Genomic DNA, 21835 nt, shown 5'->3' with positions numbered 1-21835 from the left:
TATGTAAAATGGGAATAATAATTATACCTACATCATAGTATTGTCGAGACAATTAAATGATCTTAGTATAAATAAGGAACATTGTTTAGAATAATGTTTAGCAAATAAGTGCTCAATGAATGCTAATCATTATTTATTGAACATCATCTATATGCTAGGCAGGGAACCAGAATGAGAATACTTTGCATTTGTATTCTTTTGACTTTACAAAGCTGTTGTATATTTTTAGAGTTTTTTTTTAAAAAAGATTTTATTTATTTATTTGAGAGAGATATAGATTGTGAGAGAGGGCAGGAACAGGGAGGAGAGAGAAGCAGGCTCCCCACTGAGCAGGGAGCCCATAGAGGACTCAATCCCAGGACCCTGAGATCATGACCTGAGTCGAAGATAGACGTTTAACGACTGAGCCACGCTAGCACCCAGGCACCCCAAAGCTGCTGTATATTTTTTATCACACTTCCTCCTTCCAGTGACCTTTGCAATAGGGAGAGAAAGTTTAATAGTACCTACATGACAGGAGAAAGCTGCGGAGTGACTTTCTAAAAGAGTGCAATAGTACGTGAACTCCGTTATTTCAAACTCCCAAAGTGTCCCAAACTCTTCAATAAAATAAGGAAGCAAACAAACAAAAACCAAAAACAAAAGCAAAAAACTGTTGAAGAACTGAGGCATTTGTTCAGCTAATTTGTACACATACTTCACTTTACCTAGACAGAGGTCCTTAAGAATCTCAACAATCTTCCTTCTGTCATTCCCAGGTTATCCATAAGGGGGACATTTAATTGGCAGATAATCTGTACTCTGCTTGGAATTACATTTCTTTTCTTTTCTTTCTTTCTTTTTTAGAGATTTACTTATTTGAGAGAGAGCAGAAAGAAAGGAAGACAGCACAAGCTGGGAGGAGGGGTACAGGGAGAGGGAAAAGCAGACTCCCTGCTGAACAGGGAGCCCAACGATGTGCGGCTGGATCCCAGGACCCTGGAATCATGACCTGAGCCTAAGGCAGGTAGATGCTTAACTGACTGAGCTGTCCAGGCACCCCAGGAGCTACATTTCTTATTCAGCTATACTTCTAGAAAGGATTGTCAGATAATTCCATTTACTGGAGAGAACCCTGCCTTTAGGAGAAGTTCTTTCATTCTCTTAAGGAACATCCAGGAAATGGAAAACCTAAAACTAGGCAAGTTGGAACAAGAAAGTTCTCTTCTTCAACGCACACATACAAAATGGAAAAGTTAATATAGCAATTAACATGTTCTTTCATGTAACACGTACTTGGTGACCTCTTATGTGTATTATATTCTTGGTCTGGACAATACAAGAGGAGGAAAACAAATGTAATTGGAAAACATGAGTAATCATTCATAGAGACATAAAGTGTAAAACCTCCCAAGGTTTCCTCTACTGGTTTCTACAGGTGAGAACTACTGTGAAGGATACAGCTCCTAGGTTACATGACGTGGCCATTACTCTGTAACTGGTGGGAAATTTTCCACATAACTGAAAACAGATGTGTAGAAAACCTATTATTATCATTACTCCTACTGCTGCTACTACTACTTTAGATTTGCTATCCTCCATTTGAGTTATGAGCTATTCTAAAGAAAAAAGTATGAACTAAGATATTATGGCAGGAAACAAGATCTTTGTGCATTTTAACAATATTTGTTAGAAATTATTTTTAGCCCCAAACAACAGAAAACCCTATTTGAGTTGGTTTACACAGAGGCTTATTTCACAAAATAAGAAATATAAGGCTAGGTGCCAAGGCTGAATGTGACTCAACAATACTACCAGGGATCCAAGGTCTTTAATTCTGCCAATATCTTTAGAGTATATACCTTCATCCATTTGCTTGTCATCTTATGGTCCAAAGATGGGTGCCATGCCTTCAAACTTTTCAGGCAAGAAGTGGAATGAAGCAAAAAGCCAAAGTACACACCAGCTGAGCCTATTTTTAAAAGCGTTTCTGTAAGTCCCACCCAGCAGCTTCCATGTATAGGACTTGAACAGGTTCTTCTTGGACTAGCACTGTCCAGCTGATATATAATGCAAGCCACAAATGGGAGCCACATATAAAATCTTACATTTTCTAGTAACTATGTTTTAAAAAAGTCAAAAAGAGAGGAAATTAATTTCAATAACATATTTAACCAAAAATACCCCCAAATTTTTCTCATGTGTGACTAATACTTTAAAAATCAAGTAAAAAAAATCAAATCAAGATACACATTTTACATTCTTTTTTTGTATTGTTTTCATAGTCTGTCTGTATCTCAGTTTAGACAAGCTACCTTTCAAGTGCCCAATAGCCATATGTTACTGTCTTGGGTAGGAAGCCTCAGGCCAATCACCGAAGTGTCTCAGGAGGATATATGAATTGGGGTGGGCCATCCAAATAGCAGTATCTGCCTTCTTGACGGTAGCAAATACTTCATTTAAGGAATGAAATGACCTGAATTTAACCAAAATCAGTCCCATCCATGATAGCTCTCTACAGCGCTTCAGACCAGGGTTATTCAAATGTAGGACAAACTGGCTTTCAAAGACAAAACAATTTTACCACTCCTAATGAAGTATTTATGATGCTTGTACTTTTTGAAATTTCCCTCATTCAGTTTGATGTTCTTGACAATGTCTGGCGAGCAGGGTTATCTGAGGTGATGCTTATATACAGTCCTTTTTACTGTGGTGCTGACTATAGCAGCCATACCTATCATTTATCATCTAACTACAGTGTTCCCAAACATGCCCGCCCTTTGATGTTCCCAGTGGCCTGGTTGCTCCAGATTTTATGTAATTGCCAGTGTTTAGGAAGGGACAATGCACTGTTCTCTACTTCCACTCAATTTTCTCTATTTTACGTTTCCATCACTTTCAGTTTTCTTATTCCATGTTCCTTGACTCTTTTTGCATCCTTTATATCTTCACCTTAAGATTATCATTCGCAGGGGCGCCTGGCTGACTCAGTCCAGGGCGCATGCAACTCAGGATCTAGGGGTTCTGAGTTTGAGCCCCACTTTGGATGTAGAGATTACTTAAAAATAAAATCTTTTAAAAATAATAAAATTATCATTATCATACTTTCAAAAGTGCACAAACTCATTTATAGCAAAAAATTTTTGGTGATAAGATTTTTCTGAAACAAGAGTGAAGAAAAATCCTCCAATGTCATAACCGTGAGTGGGTCAAGGGGTACTAAGGTACAGTCCTCGCTGCTTTCAAAGATGACAATTTAGTGTTCCAGTGCTTTTCTGAGAGAGGACATTGAACATCTATTTATGGTGACTGTGATGATAGAGATTAGTAAATCCCCTGCGGGCCGGTAACTGTGCCAGCAGGCGTGGAGAGTGGCAAAGAATTCTGCAGAAGATGGAGGCCTAGGCACAGAAACAAAAATAGCTCAGAAATAGAAAGCGTTCCTTAAGTGCAGAGGCCTCACATTCCCGGTCCCACCTATTCCGCTTCTCCAGCCACCTGACCTGTATCCAGCTCTTAATCTCTCCTTCATCTTCTCCTGTCTCCGCTCGCTGTCCCTGATGGACCTAAACTCCCAGCCTTCCTCTCGTCCCCTGGGGCTCAAGACTGGTACCCGCGGATTTCCCGGGCCCGCCCGCGCCTGCGCAGAGCCTCTTCTCGCGCGAACGTGTAGCCATCCCCCCTAGAGTACCCCGACACCTCGGGGGATGCGGGGTCCGCGGTAAACTAGCCCCCGCTCCTTTCGTGGAACAACGGGCGTCACCTGGGTCTGCTGCGGACTCCTTCAACTCTACACGGCCCCTCTCGCATTTCTCGAGATCGCGTCCCCACGGGCGCGCGCCGGCCTCTAAACAGTAACCTCAAAGAACCAGATCCAGGAAGGTCCTGGGGCCGGGGGGTGGGGGGGGGAGGGAGGGAGGGGAAGGAACTTGGGCGCGCCAGCCGCGAAGTGGCGGCCGGAGCCCCGCCCCCGGGACGACTTTCCGCCTCCGCATTGGTCCGCGTGCCTGTCAGTCTCCGCCGGGCCGCGCCGGCCCGCCTCCCTGGCTCACTACGCCGCCTGCCTGGCTACCTCGCCGGTTGTCTGCCGCCCCTGCCTGTTGGGACCTGAGCTAGCGCCAGCTCTGCGAAGCTCAGGGAAGAGGGGGGCGGACTCGGCCGCCGCTGAGCATCGCCTGTGTGGGCGGCAGGGCCGCGGCCTCTCCGCCGGCAGCACCACCTGTCGCGGGCCGAGACTTCGGGTAAGGCTCCGCGCAGCACGCGGTTGCAGGCGGCCTGGCGTGGCGGGGCCGGGGCGGGGGCTCCGGGAGCGCAGCGGGGGAGGCCTCCTCCCGCCCGGCCCGCCCACCCCATTGCGGACCCGCCGCCGGCTTTGCGCGGGCGGCGGGCAGGGACCCGCTTGGCGGATGGGCGGGGCGAGGCGAAGGGAAGCGGCTCCCCGAGCCCGGGGGAGGGCGGGGGAGCGGTCAGGTCGCGGCGGTCCCCAATACGAGCGCCGCGGCTTTTTCCCGGGCACGGTTTCGGGGCGCGACTTTCCCGTTTCTCGACCCGCTGGTCCCAGGGCGGCGCCCTTGCTGCCCTGGGATGAGGTCCTGTGGCTTCCAGACCGCGAGCATCGCTCTCTCCTGCGCCCTTTAAAGAACGATTTTGTGGCTTGATACCTTTTATTAAATCTTCTTCTGCAAGGATGAATTAATGACAGGAATTAGGCTGTGTGTGTGTGTGTGTGTGTGTGTGTGCGCGCGCGCGCGCGCGATTGTTCGTTCCTCTCTTTAAAGGAAGTTTGCTACAAGCTAGAAAGTTCTACGTTTGGACAGTTCTGCCCATTCGTGTGAAATGGCATAAATAGACCAGAACTGGCAGGTGTTTCTTTGACACTGTGATGACCACCTCTGCTTGTGTGGTGGTGTTACATTTGCGGTCCAGGAATTGACTTCTTTCGTGGTTACAAAAACAATTTTAGAAAACATGTTGCCTTTTGATGAGAAGCATGATCAAAATGATACATCTTAGCAGTAGTGCTTCCTTACAAAATGCGTTATCTCCTTATCTGATTTATTTTCCTAATGCTTGTGGCAGCTGCTTCTAAGCAGAATAGTTAATAGCATTGTTGTTTCTTTTAGTGTTGCAATTGCTAACAATAGAAGCACGTTTTAATTGTCAGTTCTGGGCCTGACATTGTTCTGTACATGAATCATCTCAAAATAACTCTTTGAGGTTGGTACTGTTATTTCTACTTAACAAATGAAGAAACTAAGGCTTAAGAAGGTTAAGTAACTTGCGCAAGATCACAGATTTTATAGGTGGCCAAGTCTGGATTAGAACTCAGGCAATTTAACAAAACAGCTCCAGCTTACTCGCTCCTTAAGCATTGTTCCTGTTGTTCAAGTAATTGCAATGTTGTACTTATTAATTTTACTCTTAATTACTCATGAATTTATTCTTTAGTTTCCAGGCATCCTGGAAATTTGAGAAGAAACATTTGCCTGCACTTTCCTCTCCCCACCTTCCCCCTGTGTGTGTATTTGTATGTGTATGTGTATGTAAAATCTATTGTGTAACTACTAAAACCAAGTTACATGATACTATGTTACATGGTTTGCAGAAATACAGAAAAAAACAGCTTAACTCTTGTCTTCTAATGTTGGACCTTTAATTAGCTTTGGACTTTGATTTGCAATCAGTGTTTGGCTATCTTATGGTAGTTATAAAGACTTAATTAAAAGTTAAGCATAGAGCCCAGATATGCTGATAGAACTTTTATCATATATTAAGGAAATGTTGGCTATGCATTTGTAGAAGTTCTTCATTCTCTTGAGAATTAAATATACTCTTGCTCAGTACTTACTTCTGAGAAAGAACTACTCACAGGTTTATCTTACAGGGTGTTTTTGTCTTTTAAAATACACTTGTTATGGAAATACGTCAAAAATTCATAAAAGAAAACCTAATTTACCATTTAAGAATTTCTCTTGCAAATTAACTCCTATAAAGTTGCTCATGTATAACTTGTATCAAGTTTCCTATAAAAATAAGTTATTATTAACTATATTAAATTTTATATTAAGTTAAACTAAAATAAATTCTAATTTATGTTGGTGAATTTTCGACAAACTTAGTCATATTTCATTTATTTATTTATTTTTTAAGTAGGATCCACACCCAACTTGGGGCTTGAATTCATGACCCTAAGATTGAAACCTGAGCTAAAATCAAGACAGATACTTAACCGACAAAGCCACTCAGGCACCCCAAATTTAGTTATATTTTAAAACATAAATAATAATTGAAACCTATAGTTGTTTACTGAGGATCATTTTTAGAAGGAGGACAAAATTCATACTATCAAAATCATTCTACATTTAATTTCCTAGAAATGTATTTTATAAAAAGTTAACTTTTATTTTAAAGTCATCGTTTTGGTTATATGGCGATATATTATATTTGCTTTGCTTAATGTGTACAAATTGCAAAAGTAATGAAAAATACTATATTGATTCTGTAGATGTTGTTCAGAATGACATTTGATGTTGCCTGGCTCTGTATATCATCCAAATTCTAATTACTGACCTAGAGATTTAATTTGAAATAGTTTAAATAAGTGCTAACCATGAGTATCCTTATAGCTTCAAGGATTTCACAGTAGAAGATATTGATGCAGAAACTAACAGGCATTCAGAACACATCTGAGCACCACAGTCTGTCACTACTACTAATAGTGCTTAAAGAACTAACATTTATAGAGCACTTAGAGGGCACTGTGATAAGCACCTTACAGTCTACGGCCATACCACCCTGAACGCGCCCGATCTCGTCTGATAAGCACCTTACACAGATGATCTAATTAAAATCTTAAAATGGCACTGTTTAGTAGGTCCTGTTATTATCTGCATTTGAGTGATTAGAAAACTGCAACAGACTTACTCAAAATCAGAGTAAGAATTGGCCAAACCAGGATTTAAACCCAGTAGTTTGATTCCAGAGCTTGCCTTTGACTACTCTGCTGAACTGCCTGGATATGGATTTTATTGAATAAACTTTCATGTCAAGTAGTCAGGCTCTTTATGATGATGATAGAGGCCTTAATTGCTTGATACTTTGTAAATATCATCCTTACTACTCAGCTCTGCAAACCAGAGTTCCCTCTCCCTTGTTTCATTGATGAGAGAAATGAGGCTTCTGAGGCAGTCCTGAGACTTTTGGACTTGATGGGCAAGTGTGTATAGGGGGACAATTGGGACCAGACATACACTGCCAACTTTTAATTCTATTAAGGTTAAGGACTCTTTTAAGAACTATTGCAATCTACTATCACCATCTTTTCATAAAAGAAAAGACGTTTTTATCACCAAACAGCTAAGAAGATCAAAATTAGAATTGGAAAACAAAGAGAATTTTGTTTTATGAAGGACTATGTTGCATTGTTCAGTTTTTCTCATTTGGCCACACAGCAATGAGAAATGTGTCCCAGGCTAACACCAATTCACAAGCTGTTGGGAATGCCTGGGTGACACAGCCGCATCCAAAGCGGTGATGAGCTGAGTCCAGATTCCTATCCCAGTTGGACTGCAGAGCTTGTGCTCATTGCACTCAGTCATGACCTCTAATTTGTGTCTCCCTTGCAGTGACCTCCTTTAACCCCAAGTAGGGGGCCAGGGAGAGTTGTCTCCAGCAGCCAGTGGCCTAGCAGTTTCTGTCCCGGTCCAGCTTGTAAACACCAGAGAGTAAGTTCCAGGGCAAGGCCATGTGAAAGACACACGGGGGGCGAGAAACCAGAGGCAGATCTCAGTATTCCAGAAGCTGTCAAGGAAGCAAGCGGCTTGATTTTACATGTCAATTAAAAATCAAACGCTGCCTTTTGGTTCCTATTTTTACTTCACTCATTCTGAGAGTTCTCCTTCCAACCCACCTGCATAACAGCGTTTTATCTTGTTGCCTCTCATTGTTCTTTATTACTGGTATTTAAGCCTCCCTGTCTATCTCTTATTCCTTGGTTTTAGTTTTGGCAGATTTTTTTTTCCTTAATTCTTTTTTTAACTTACGACCACTGTTTTCAAGACACTATTAAAGTTACCTTTACATTTTATTTTATTCTCTATCACTCACTAACAAAGTAATTTTAGTGATTAAACATTCTTTAATTATAATACTTTTTTGCATATAGTCTCATTTGATCATCATGATTATCTATAAGGTGGATTTGACAAGTGGTGTTATCTTTATTATACAGACTAAATTCAGTATTAGGTAGAAGCAAAACTCACCAGGAACTGAAAATAGATTTCATGTATTAGAATACTGCTCTTAAGTTAAGTACTAAGGAAAAAAATTTTTTTTTTAAAGATTTTATTTATTTATTTATTTATTTGACAGAGAGAGAGAGATCACAAGTAGGCAGAGAGGCAGGCAGAGAGAGAGAGAGGAGGAAGCAGGCTCCCCGCTGAGCAGAGAGCCCGATGCGGGACTCGATCCCAGGACCCTGAGATCATGACCTGAGCCGAAGGCAGCGGCTTAACCCACTGAGCCACCCAGGCGCCCCTAAGGAAAAATTTTAATCTTCCTTACTTGAAGTGTCAATTCTTCTGGCCACTAAATGTGGGACTTCTCCCCCGTCCCCTTCCGCAATTCTCCAGTTCTCAGCAGATGCTGATTGGGTTTGCTTTGATGTAACTTAATTCTGACACTGTCCATATGGAGATAGCTTCAGATCCCATAGGTTAAGGATTAGGTCCCAAAAGACAGCCCCTACTTGAGATGACAATACTAAGTCCCAGGTTGTGACGCATACTTCTGACCAACTCCCTATAAATTGAGGCTTCGCACAACCCCCTCTGTTTCGATGATTTGCTATAATGGCACACAGACTTACTTACATTTGCTGGTTTATTATAAAAGGATACAACTCAGGAACAGATGGAAGGGATACATAGAACTAGGTATTGATGGGGGTGGGGGTGGAGAGGCATAGAGCTTACTTGTCCTACCTGAGTGTGCCATCCCCCAGCACCTAGATGTGTTCATCAACATGAAAGCTCAATAGATCTTGTTAAAAAGAGCCCCTGCCCACTTCCCTTTCTGGAGGTTCTGGAGGTTCTGGAGGGGCGGGTAGTAAATTTCTACTCTCTAATTACCTGGTGTTTCTGGTGACCAGCTCTATCTGAGGCTTTGCAGTGGTCCACCCTAGGTCATCTCATAAGCATAAACTCAAATGTGATCAAAAGTGTCTTCTTATGAGTAACAAAAAATACTCCTCTATCATTCAGGAAATTCAAAAGATTTTTAGGAGCTCTGTTTCAGAAACTGGGGACAAAAACCAAATATATTTCTTTTTTTAAAAAAGATTTTATTTATTTATTCATGGAGAGGGTGCAGAGGGAGAGTGAGAGGCAGTGAATCTGAAGCAGACTCCACCCTGGAGCCTGTCTTGGGGCCCAGCCTCAGGATCGTGAGATCATGACCTGAGCAGAAATCAAGAGTCAGACATTTAACTGACTGAGCCCCCCAAGATATATTTCTCATCATACCACAAGTACTGATGACAAAATAATTTTTTTTCAGATTGTCTTTGATTTAAAGTAAAAAGTATTCTATACTATACCGTAGATTTGCCTATCTAACCAATATACTAGAATACTAATCCAGTTTTTTGGTACCAAAGTTTTAGTGTTGACAAATAATGCTGTCTGTGCTGGAAGAACCACACAAACACATAATCAGTGCTACCATTTCAGTCTTTGAAATTTATTTTGAAATTATTTGAAAGGCTTTGGTTGCATATGTCATACTTCTTGGTCCTTAATGCTTCACTGTGTTTTCAGGACAAGTATATCTCTTCCATATGGTTATCAAATACAGAAAATTTAAAATTTTACAGTACTTTTATTTAAGCTACGGTATATCTTCTAGTTTTGCCAGCTGTCCCAATAAATGTCCTTGATAGCATTTTTTTTTTTATTCAGGCTTTGCATTTAGTTGTCATATGCTCAGTCTTCTTCAAATTGCAATAGTTCCTTAGTGTTTGTCTTTCACTAACATTTTAAAGTGACCCAATTATTTTGTTGTATATCTCTCATAATTCTTTTTTATTATTACTGAAGTATATTTGGCCTATGATATTGTATAAATTTAAGGCATTTAACATTAATTAGATATATTTATGTATTATAATATGATTGCCATTGTAGTGATATTGTCACCTCTCATGTTATATAATTATCATTTTTTTTTTAATGGTTGGAACAATTAAGACCTAGTCTCTTAAAAAGTCTCATGTTTATAATACAATGTTATCTATATTCACTATACTAAGCATTAGATCTTTAGGACTTATTATTTCTTAGGACTCTCATTGCAAGTTTGTATCTTTAAACATCTGTCCTGTCCTCCCACCCCGGTCCACATCTCTCGTGATTCTTTTTTTTTTTTAATTTTATTTATTTATTTGACAAAGATTACAAGTAGGCAAGAGAGGCAGACAGGGAGAGAGAGGAGGAAGCACGCTCTCTGCAGAGCAGAGAGCCTGATGCGGGGCTCGATCCCAGGACCCTGGGATCATGACCTGAACTGAAAGCACAGTCTTTAACCCACTGAGCCACCCAGGCGCCCCTCTCGTGATTCTTTTTTTTTTTTTTTTTTAAAGATTTTATTTATTTATTTGACAGAGAGAAATCACAAGTAGATGGAGAGGCAGGCAGAGAGAGAGAGAGAGAGGGAAGCAGGCTCCCTGCCGAACAGAGAGCCCGATGCGGGACTCGATCCCAGGACCCTGAGATCATGACCTGAGCGGAGGGCAGCGGCTTAACCCGCTGAGCCACCCAGGTGCCCCCCTTCTCGTGATTCTTGATGTCCTTGTAATCATATAAATTTTTTGTTTTTGTGGACACATTTATGCACCACATTTATAGGAAATATCCAGAATCGGTAAATCCATAACGACAGAAAACAGGTTGCTGGTTGCAGGCACTGGAGGAGGGAAAGAACTGCTTAAATGGGTAGTGTTTCCTTCTGGGATGGTGAAGATGTTTTGGAACTAGGTAGAGGTGGGTTGCACAACATTATGGGTTTTCTAATCCCTCTCAATTGTTCACTTTGAAACGGCAAGTTTTGTTGTGTGAATTCACTTCCATAAAAATTAACTTAAAAAATAATCTCACTGTAATGGTTTTCTGCACTCTATACAAACCTTGATTTCTAAGCAAGTAAAAATTCCAGTAAAAAACTTATTGTGGGATAATTGCAATGATTTGTAATGACTAAGATAAATGGGCTTTGCAAGTTCATTTTGGGTGGGAGAATTGATATGCAGAAGAATCTATTGTATTCTTATTTTAAATATTTAATGTGCAATGTATTATGTGGAGTTTTCCATTTTGAAAAATTTCCATGTGTCTGTGATGGTCGTGAAAAGGCAAAAACATGTTTTGTAGCCAATTTGTGTATTTTTTTTTTATTAAGTAACAGGTTTTTTGAAAAGAAAAAAATATTTAGTATATTACCTTTAAACACTGACTATATTAATACATTAAAATTATACAGCTAGATTAAGAGTTTGAATGACTTCTCTTCCTCTGGATGTTTATGTTCCAGGCTTTCCTGGTAACTCACTTTTCGACCTTCAACCTAAATTCCCATACGCATTTACATGGACCATACCATATGTCTTTGTTTACTAGATGTTACCTTGTTTCTTAATTGCTGGATTTCTTTCTTTCTCTCACAATCAAGAGATACATACCTTGCCACACTTGTGGCTTAGAAAAAGAATAAGTGTTTAGCACACTGTAGTATAGAGTACATACAAAATAACAGTGATGACTAACCAGGGGCTTAGCGTATTATCAGGAAAAGTCAGTCGTCGTCTTCATCCAGTTACTTTTTTACAACGGTTACAACCTGTAGAAACATAAATGTGCTTTGATAAAGCTTTTTCAAGTGTGGAAAATTAAGCTTTCTGTCTCTGCTTTTGAAAACTGATACCTAATGTGCATGCATTCTGTAATATGTTTCTCATCCGTTATCTGCTGCCTTTTCCCCAGGTGAAAGGAAAGATGCTGTCCCGGTTAAGAATAGTCGCTACTCCCTATACTCTAGCATGTCGTCATATGCACATAAAAGAAAAAGGCAAGACACTCATGTTGAACCCAAGAACAAACAAGGTTAGTAACATTAATACTAATATAACATTTTCTCTCTTCCTGGTAAAGGTTTGATATATTTTAGGCTGATAAAGTGTGAACTTTTTAAATTTTGTAGCTTTATACTAAAACTATTCAGAGCTATTTGCTCTTTCTGTATGACTTTCCACTTTTCTCCACATGGCAAGAATCACAGCTACTTGATGGGTCTGTTTGACCACTCAAATTCTACTACCAGAAAAAGATTGACTTTGTTTCCTGCTTTCAGCTCAAAAATATCCCTAGAATAGCAGTCTACCCAGAACTTTCAGGCAGTGGGGATACTGAGATTTACCCAGCTCAAATCCAACGGAGCCCTTGGAAGATGGGGTTAAAATTGTAAAATGAACTATTATCTAATGTCTGTACCTCCACCCCAGCTTCTTGGACACAGACCATTGCACACAAGTGCTTGTGCCCATTAATCTCACAGGACTGCTTCATGGTGGAGAGACTTCCAGCCCCTCTTTATACTCTAGGGGTAGAAGTGATGGGCATTATTGATACCCAGTCTTGCCTTTATTCCATGGCCAAGCTGTGTTCAGTGGGCAAGTCCCTCTTTATTTTCTAGTGGAGATAGTAATTAGTAAGTATGTGTATTTCTAGAAAGATATTTCTCACCGAAAGCTTGTAAGAGGATACACTGAGTTCATTGTAATGGGTGAAATTTACCTCTTGGGAATAATGCATACAGGTTAAGGTGTGACTTATTTTAAAACAACGGTCATCAGAAATTTGCCAATGCTATTTATTTCCCATAGTGGGGGTTGAGGATAACTAATTGTACAGTATGATATGTTTTGAAGGATTTCAGGCCTACAAAGGGAAATTGACCAGGGGCCACCCAGACTGCCTTATTTTTGCATTTTTGTACCTTAGACAGAATGAGAATTCAGCAGGTAGTAGTGAATTGAATGAAGCTTAATGAGGGATATTCTTTTATTTATTTATTTATTTATTTGACAGAGAGAGATTACAAGTAGGCAGAGAGGCAGGTAGAGAGAGAAGGAGGAGGAAGCAGGCTCCCTGCTGAGCAGAGAGCCTGATGCAGGACTCGATCCCAGGACCCGGAGATCATGACCTGAGCCAAAGGCAGCGGCTTAACCCACTGAGCCACCCAGGCGCCCTAATGAGGGATATTCTAATGCTCTCTTGTTTTTGCCTCACTTCCCCAAATCTTGCTTGCTTTTCAAGATGCAACTCATTCAAAGTCCATTTCTCCTGTAGCAACTTTTCATACACCATAGACTGGAATAATGGCTTCCTTCTCTGAAGCCCTATAGCAGTTTTGTCTTCCTGTTCATGTAGCAAGTAATCAACATCTTGCTGTGTGCTTCCTTTCATGCCTTAAGTTGTCATTGAAGTAATTGTTGGTATTTACGTTTTCATGAATTTATATTTCTTACCTATATTTCAGGTTCCTTTGGGTCAGGGACCATTCAAAATTTTATGTTTTTTACAATGCATGGGTATAGTATATATTTGCTAATTATGTTGGTCTTATTTTATTTTTATCCTTAAAGAAACTACTTAACATGTACTATGAGGGAATTGTGAGAAATTTATAAAGTAGTTTAAGTGGCAAATTAATTTTAAGGAGGAGGGTAGTCTAAAATGCATCACAGTACTTCTGCAAAGATAGTAAATCTAATGCTCTGGGCCTCTGAGATCTCGCTGGTTGGATAGCATCTGTAAGGTTACCTCACTGAAGGATAATTTTTGGAAACCCCTTAAACATCAGGAAGAGTTTTTTGTTGTGCATGTTTAAGAGGGAACATAATTCCTGATTTGAGGATCATGAAATCCTTGGGGACGTAAAGACATCAGGTTTGTGCTTCAAATTTCGTAGGCTAAATGTTTTAAGAATATGTTGCTGTGGGGGCGCCTGGGTGGCTCAGTGGATCAAAACCTCTGCCTTCAGCTCAGCTCATGATCCCAAGGTCCTGGGATCGAGTCCTGCATCAGGCTCTCTGCATTGTGGGGGAGCCTGCTTCCTCCTCTCTCTCTGCCTACTTGTGATTTCTGTTTGTCAAATAAAATCTTAAAAAAAAAAAAGAATATGTTGCTGCTAGAATTAATAGAATAGTAATTTTAGACAGTATTGAATTCTTTTAAGATTATGATTTTTTAAGATGTCTGTAATCACTGTCTACTAAAGGCAGACCTGTTACTATGTCTTTAAGGCTTTTTCAGTGTGGTAATAGTGTACAGGTTGGTGACATTAAGAACATTCAGTGTGGTGCCTCCATCACCTGAAATGGAAACCCAGAAACCATTCCACAGTCACAGCCCCCTGCCCCCCCACCACCACCGCTAACTTCTCAGCCCCTGGCAACCACAAATCTGTTTTCTCTTCCATAGATTTGAAATTCTTTATGACATTTTTAAAAAGGCCTTATACGTTAAAGGAGTGGACATCATCGTGCCAGGTTATAAGCAGGTGTTCTGGTGTGCATTTGAATTCACTAGCCATGAAACTTTGGGTCTTTATTTAACCTCTCCAGATCTCAGTTTACTCACTTAAATCATTTAGGTGATACATTTTGAAATGTTCAAAAGGCTGTGCATGTGGAAGGTTGGATTTCCCCTTCTCCCCTCATGCTCACTTGGTAAACTTTTTAGATAATTTTTTGAACCTCATCTCTGCATCCTGTCCTGTAGGAATATGCACTTTCCAGTTTGTACCTGGAGCTCTGGTTTAATGGTTCTTGGTTCTGTGGGGGTTTTTGTTTGTTTTTAACTCCCCTGGCTACACCTCTAATAAAGTAATTCAAAATTTTCTTTTTTATTTGCATAAGTAACAATACATTACAACTAATAAAAGAAAGAAAGATCACATTCCTACTGTCCGAGTAGATCATCTGTTTTTATTTTGCCAAAGCCCCTTAAAAGTATATTTACTTTGAAGATCATAGGATACAATTTTACATGCCATTTTCCTACTGGGAAGAGTATTTTACAAATAATCTCTATGATGCGTCATAAGCCTTCTATAAATGGCTGCATCCCAGTCCAGTAGGTAGATCTGGACTCACAGAGACTGAAGAGAGACCCAGCTTGACCCTGACAGGCTGTGTGATCTGCAGTGTAGATACAACCTCCCGGATCCCAGTTTCTTCATCTGAACTGTTGTGGAGAAAAAGGAATATTGTAAAGCTACTTTAGGCACTGTAAATTCTATGTAAGTGTGAGTTACTCCTCTCGGGAAATGTTTTAGAATTTGGTTAGTCATGATGCTATTGTCGAATATTGTTTTCAGTCTTGACACTATGCATCGTTAGTTACTAGTTAGCAGTTTTGTAAGTAGGTATTTGGTGACTTCTTAATTCCTGACGGTTTATTCTAACTACACTTCAAGGGAAGCAAACAGAAGGGGCTTTTTCTTTCTTCGCAGTATGTTTACCTGTATATTCAAATCTAGTTAATGGGTTTTTATCAATATTGGCTTATGTGAAGAAATATTTTCTAGAGGAAAATAGTTCAGAGGATCTTTCAGGATCAGCCAAAGAAGACACACTTCCACGCTGCTAAATGGGAGGGCATTGCTGTGGCATAGATGAGAAAAGGGCAGACATGGTGAGATAGGTGACCTGGGGAGATGGAGGAGGAGGAAAATGGACCATTAAAGAATTGATCGAGGCGTTCATTTGAAGCTAATGTCATCTTTGTGGGCTTGCTTCACTTGTTAATACCAGGCTAGCAAATGTAAGCATTTGATCAATTACTAACTTAAATACTTACTATATAAAAGTGTTTTTTAAATCATTTTAATTTCTACCCTGCATTATAAATAAAATGCTTTCTTTTTTAACTTTTTTTTTTTTTTTTTTAGGAAGGCTCCTCACCCAACGTGGGGCTTGAACTCATGACTCGGAGATCAAGACCCAAGCTGAGATCAAGAGTTGGACACTTGGGGCTCTTGAGAGGCTCAGTTTGTTAAGCATCTGACTCTGGATTTCGGCTCACGTCATGATCCTCAGGGTCATGAGGTGAAGCCACACGTTGGGTTCTGTACTCAGCTTGGAGTCTGCTTGAGATTCTCTCTCTCCTGTCCCTCCCACTGCTCATTCACTCTCTCTCTCAATAGAGAAATAAATAAAATCTAAAGAGTTGCATACCCGACTGACTGAGCTACCCAGGTACCCCAAATATACACTTTTTTTTTTTTGAAGATTTTATTTATTTATTTGACAGAGAGAAATCACAAGTAGATGGAGAGGCAGGCAGAGAGAGAGAGAGGGAAGCAGGCTCCCCGCTGAGCAGAGAGCCCCATGCGGGACTCGATCCCAGGACCCTGAGATCATGACCTGAGCCGAAGGCAGGGCTTAACCCACTGAGCCACCCAGGTGCCCCCAAATATACACTTTTGAGTGTCCCTTCAACCTAACTTTTGAGTGTCCCTTGAACCTCAATAGGAGATAGGCAGTGACACCTTGTGTAGCCAAGTCATTTACCTTTGGCGGTAGGGTAGGTAAGTCACCTTTAAGTGAAATAATTAGTTCATTTAAATCTAAATTTTAGGGGCACCTGGCTGGCTTACCAAGTGACTCTTGATCTCAGGGTCATGAGTTCATGCCCTGCATTGGGTGCTGAGCTTACTTAAATAAATGGGTAATTTAATTACAAAAAATAAATAAAGTTTAGCTTTTCCACTATAGTCTTGTACTAGAGTGGGAAAAGGAAGTAAGGGTGAAAGTTTGGGTTTTACTTCTTTTATATATCCCAGCCGTAGGTGAAATCTTAGAACGAGAAACATGAGTTGCAAAGATTTAGAGATTTCAGTCTTCTCCATTTCTCCTTTTTCCAGTATAGCTAAAGGTTTGTCAATTTTGTACATCCTTTCAAAGAACCAACTTTTGGGTTCACTGATTTATTTTTCAAGTTGTTTTTTTTTCTTTTATCTATTTCATTTATTTTCACTCTGATCTTTTGTATTTCCTTCCTTTTTACTTCAGGTTTAGTTTGCTCTTTCTCTTCCCTGTTAGTTTCTTTTCTTTCTTCCATTTTTTTTTTAAGATTTTTGTTTATTTATTTTGAAAGAGAGAGAAAGAGAGAGCATGAGCAAGGTGAAGGGCAGAGGGAGAAGCAGACTCCCTGCTGAGCAGGGGGCTCAATGTCGGACTCGTTCCTGGGACTCCAGGATAATGACCTGAGCTGAAGGCAGACACTTAACTGACTAAGCCGACCAGGTGCCCTCCCCTGGTAGTTTCTTAGATTATTGATTCGAGATCTTTCAACCTTTTTAGTGTGGGCATTTATACCTATGAATTTCCCTGTAGGCATTGCTTTCACTGCATCCCCATAAGTTTTGGTATGTGTGTTTTAATTCATCTCCAAGTATCTTTAATTTCCTTTGTGATTTCTTTTTTGGTCAGTTGGTCATTTTGGAGTGTGTTGTTTGAAACCCACATATTTGTGAATTCCCCAAATTTCCTTCTATTACTGATTTTTAATCTCATTGCATTATGGTAGGAGATCATATTTGGATTTAAATCCTTTTAAATTTATTGAGACTTGTTTTATGGTTTAAGATTCTGTTTTATGCTTAATTCCATGGACACTCGGTTTGAAGGATGCGTTTCCTGCTGCTCTTGCATGAAATGTGCCATACGAGTCTGTCAGGTTTAGTCGCTTTATAGTGTTGCTCAGGTCTTCTGTTTCCTTTTGATTTTCTGTGTTATTATTTTCTCCAGTGGAAATGAGGTATAGAAGTCTCCAACTTGTCTTTCTTCCTCGATTTCTGTCAGTTTTTGTTTCATGTATTCTGGGCTTTTTTCACAGATGCATATATGTTTATAATTGTTACATCTTTTTAATAGATTGACCTTTTTATCATTATAGAATGTCCTTCTCTATGAACAATGTGTATTTCACAATCATTTTGTTTGTTATTAATTTAGCCATTCCAGCTCTCTTTGGGTTACTATTTACATGGTGTATCTTTTTCCATCCTTTTACTTTCTACCTAATTGTGTTTTGAATCAAACTCTGTCTCCTGTAGACAGCATAAAATTGGATTGTGTTCTCCATCTTGCCAATCCATACCTTTTTTTTTTTTAAAGATTTTATTTATTTATTTGACACAGAGAGAGAGATCACAAGTAGGAAGAGAGGCAGAGAGAGGGGAAGCAGGCTCCCTGCTGAGCAGAGAGCCCAATGCGGGGCTCGATCTCAGGACCCCGAGACCATGACCTGAGCCAAAGGTAGAGACTTAACCCTCTGAGCCACCCAGGTGCCCCAATCCATGCCTTATTATTGTAGATTTTTATCCATTTACATTATATAGTGGTTGATAAGATATAAGTTATGTCTGTCATTTTGCTGTTGGTTTTCTAAATGTCTTATCTTTTTTTGTTCCTCTATTTCTCCATTGTTCCCTTCCTTTCTGTTAAACCATATTTTCTAGTATACCATTTTAATTCCCTTGTCATTTCTTCTACTGCCTTTTTCTGAATTATTGTCTTAGTGGTTTGCTCTGGGGATGATAATTACCATTTTCTTTTTTTTTTTTTTTTTTTTTTTTTTAAGATTTTATTTTATTTATTTGAGAGAGAGAGACAGTGAGAGAGAGCATGAGCGAGGAGAAGGTCAGAGGGAGAAGCAGACTCCCCATGGAGCTGGGAGCCTGATGTGGGACTCGATCCTGGGACTCCAGGATCACGCCCTGAGCCGGAGGCAGTCGTTTAACCAACTGCGCCACCCAGGCGTCCCGATAATTACCATTTTCATAACAATTTAATTCAGACTGATTCCAACTTAATTTTAATAGTACATAAAAACCATTCTTGTATAGTTCCATCCTTTCCTTTAGTCTGCTTTGACATAAAAATTACATGTTTGTACATTGTTTGATCATCAGTACAGATTTATAATTATTTTTTTATGCAGTTGTCTTTTAAGTCAGGTAGGAGAGACCAAGCGCTACAAACAAACAAACAAAAAAATACATTCATACTGACTTTTATATTTACCTATATGGTGATCTTACCTGTGTTCTTTATTTCTTTGTGTAGATTTGAGTTACTCTCCAGTGTCTTTCTTTCACCCTAAAGGACTCCCTTTGATATTCCTTGTGAAACAGGCCTGCCAACAATGAGTACTCTATCTTTATTTGAAAACATCTAAATTTCTTCTTTGTTTTTAGATAATTTTGTAAGGATTTAGAAATTCTTGGTTGACAGCTTTTTTTTTTTCCGTTCAGCACTTTTAATATGTCATCCTACTGTGTTATGGCCTCTGTGGTTTATGTTAAGAAATTTGTGGAGCATAACAAATAGCATGGAGGACAAGGGGAGATAGAAAGGAGAAGGGAGTTGAAGGAAATTGGAAGGGGAGGTGAACCATGAGAGACTATGGACTCTGAAAAACAATCTGAGGGTTTTGAAGGGGCGGGGGGTGGGAGGTTGGGGTACCAGGTGGTTGGTATTAGAGAGGGCACGGATTGCATGGAGCACTGGGTGTGGTGCAAAAACAATGAATACTGTTATGCTGAAAAAAAAATTAATTAAAACAAAAAAAAGAAATAATTTAGCTGCTCTTCTTTTTGAAGTTCACCTGTGCATGTTGAGTGACTTCTCCCTGCCTTCAAGTTTGTTCTTTTGGCTTTTAACAGTTTGAACATGATATTTCTAGATGTAGATCTCTTTGAGTTTTTTCCCTGATTGGAGCTGTTGAGTTTCTAGGATGTGTGTTTCTTCTAGGGGTGATGTTTCTCACCAAATTTGAGAAGCTTTTGGGCATTAGTTCTTCAAATATTCTTTTGTCCTTTTCTCTTCTTGCCTTCTGGGACTTCTATTACACACAAGTTGGCACACTTGATGGTGTCCCACAGGTCTCTGAAGCTCTGTTCATATTTACTCATTGCTTTTTCTCTCTTCTCAGACTGGATTATCTCAATTGATTTTTCTTTATGTTTGCCGATCCTTTCTTCCACCTGCTCAAATCTGCTGTTTAATCCCTCTGAATCTTTTTGTTTCAGTTATTGTACTTTGAATTCCAGAATTTCTATATTTGGTTCTTTTTTTGTATCTCTTCATTGATATTCTGTAGTTAGTGGGATATCATTCTTGTACTTTCCTTTAGTTCTTTAGATGTGGTATCCTTTAGGTCTTTGAATATATTCAAAATCACTGAAGTCTTTAGTTAGTATAGTGTTTGAGCTTCCTTAGGGACAGTTTCTATTAACTAACTACTCTTTTTCATGATTCTGAGCCAGACTTTGTCTTTTTGCATGTTTTACAATTTTTTGTTGAAAACTGGACATACTCAATAATGTGACTTCTCTGGAAACCAGATATTCCTCCAAGGGTTTCTTGTATTGCTATTGTCTATTTAGTGACATTTCTGAACTAATGCTTTTAAGGTGTGTAAAGTATACTTGAACTATTTAAAATCTTCGTCTTGTTTTGATATGCCCACTAAAGTCTGCTTTGTTGGCTTAGTCATCAACTAGTAATTAGACAGAGACTTAAATACCTAAGGGCAATGTGTACATTTTGGGGCGTGCCTTTCGTACTTAGGCAGTTTACAACTACACATCAGCCTTCACCTCCTGCTTACACAGAGCCTCAAGATTAGCCAGAGGTGGGAGCGAAGGGCCTTCCCAAGTCTTTCCTGGATTGCCTATAGCTCCCAGTGATCATCTAGATTCTTGGGAATATTTGAAGCTTTTCAAATTCCCACCCACCCTGTGGACATTTTGTTCCTCTGCTTTTCCTTTTCAGCTTTTTGGTTAGCCTATTGTTTGCCTCAGCTGTTATCTACTGCCTTAGGCAGCTGCCATGTTAAATAATTACTTCCGATTGTTTTCAACAAGCTCTTCTGGAGAAAAACCTGTTCACACTGGGTGAACTCTAGATCATATTTAATAAAGCCTTGCAAATGGGGTCGTCCACTAAACCACCAGACAGGCCAAATAATGACAAATTTCCTGAGTATGGGACTGTAGAATTATCTCCAACCTCTCTTTAGTAGCTGCCAGGCTCTGTTTTTCAAAGCTTATTGTTTCATAATGGTTGCTGTTTTCTAGGCTACTGTGGAGCTGGGAAGGGAAGCATAGGAATAAGGCAAATAAAAATGTCAAGAAGCTTGCTGTTCTTATGAGAACTCAGCTATTTTTCTTGAGTAAAATGTTCCCTGATTGCTGAAGCCTTTGATTAGTTTCCAGAATTCCAAAGAAGTTTATTCTGATCATTTGGCCAATGTTCTCATCGTTTTTATAGAGGAAAAGATTTGGGAAATCCTTACTCTGGCATTTTCACTGACATCACTTCGATGAAAAGAATTTAACACACAACTGAATATCAGAAATTGGAAAAGATTTTCTTATGACATAGATTTTCTTATGAATTTTCTTATGAATTTCTTCCTAAGTACCATTGCTTCCTTTGCCCTCTTTAACTCAGCCTCTCTTTCTAGTGAGGGTAACTCTATCATCAGTTTGGACTATGTTCTTTCAAGCTGTATTCTGTTAATTTCATTTCTAACATATGGACGTGTCTGTGTATATGTACTTTATGTGGGTTTTCTGAACATCACAGTCAACAGTGAGTGTGTTTGATTTGCAACTTGCTTTTTTTCCTTAACTATATGTCTGGGAGGTAATTGTACATAACTGGAGATCTGTGTTTAAGTGTATGGTATTTCATGGTATGGAAATACCATAGGTTCCTTAACCGTTCCAT

General features: G+C 39.7%; 1 protein-coding gene across 2 annotated transcripts in view; it reads left to right on the top strand.

Annotated features, from left to right (window-relative positions):
• Positions 1-4027: 4027 nt before the first annotated feature.
• The window catches only part of ME2 (malic enzyme 2), a 57782-nt gene continuing 39974 nt past the window's right edge, over positions 4028-21835 (top strand). The window contains exons 1-2 of one of the 2 annotated variants that reach the window (XM_044242957.1): positions 4028-4220; positions 12015-12134. In XM_044242957.1, the coding sequence (XP_044098892.1) occupies positions 12027-12134 (108 nt within the window). In that variant the 5' untranslated portion in view covers positions 4028-4220; positions 12015-12026. Of the gene's footprint in view, positions 4221-7640; positions 7704-12014; positions 12135-21835 lie in introns of those variants that run through there. The other variant, XM_044242958.1, reaches the window with a different exon arrangement.

This window comes from Neovison vison, chromosome 3 (assembly GCF_020171115.1).
Source record: "Neovison vison isolate M4711 chromosome 3, ASM_NN_V1, whole genome shotgun sequence".
NCBI classification, from domain to species: Eukaryota; Metazoa; Chordata; class Mammalia; order Carnivora; family Mustelidae; genus Neogale; species Neogale vison.
Note: the sequence above shows the minus strand (reverse complement) of the source record. Positions and strands in the feature narration are given on the sequence as shown.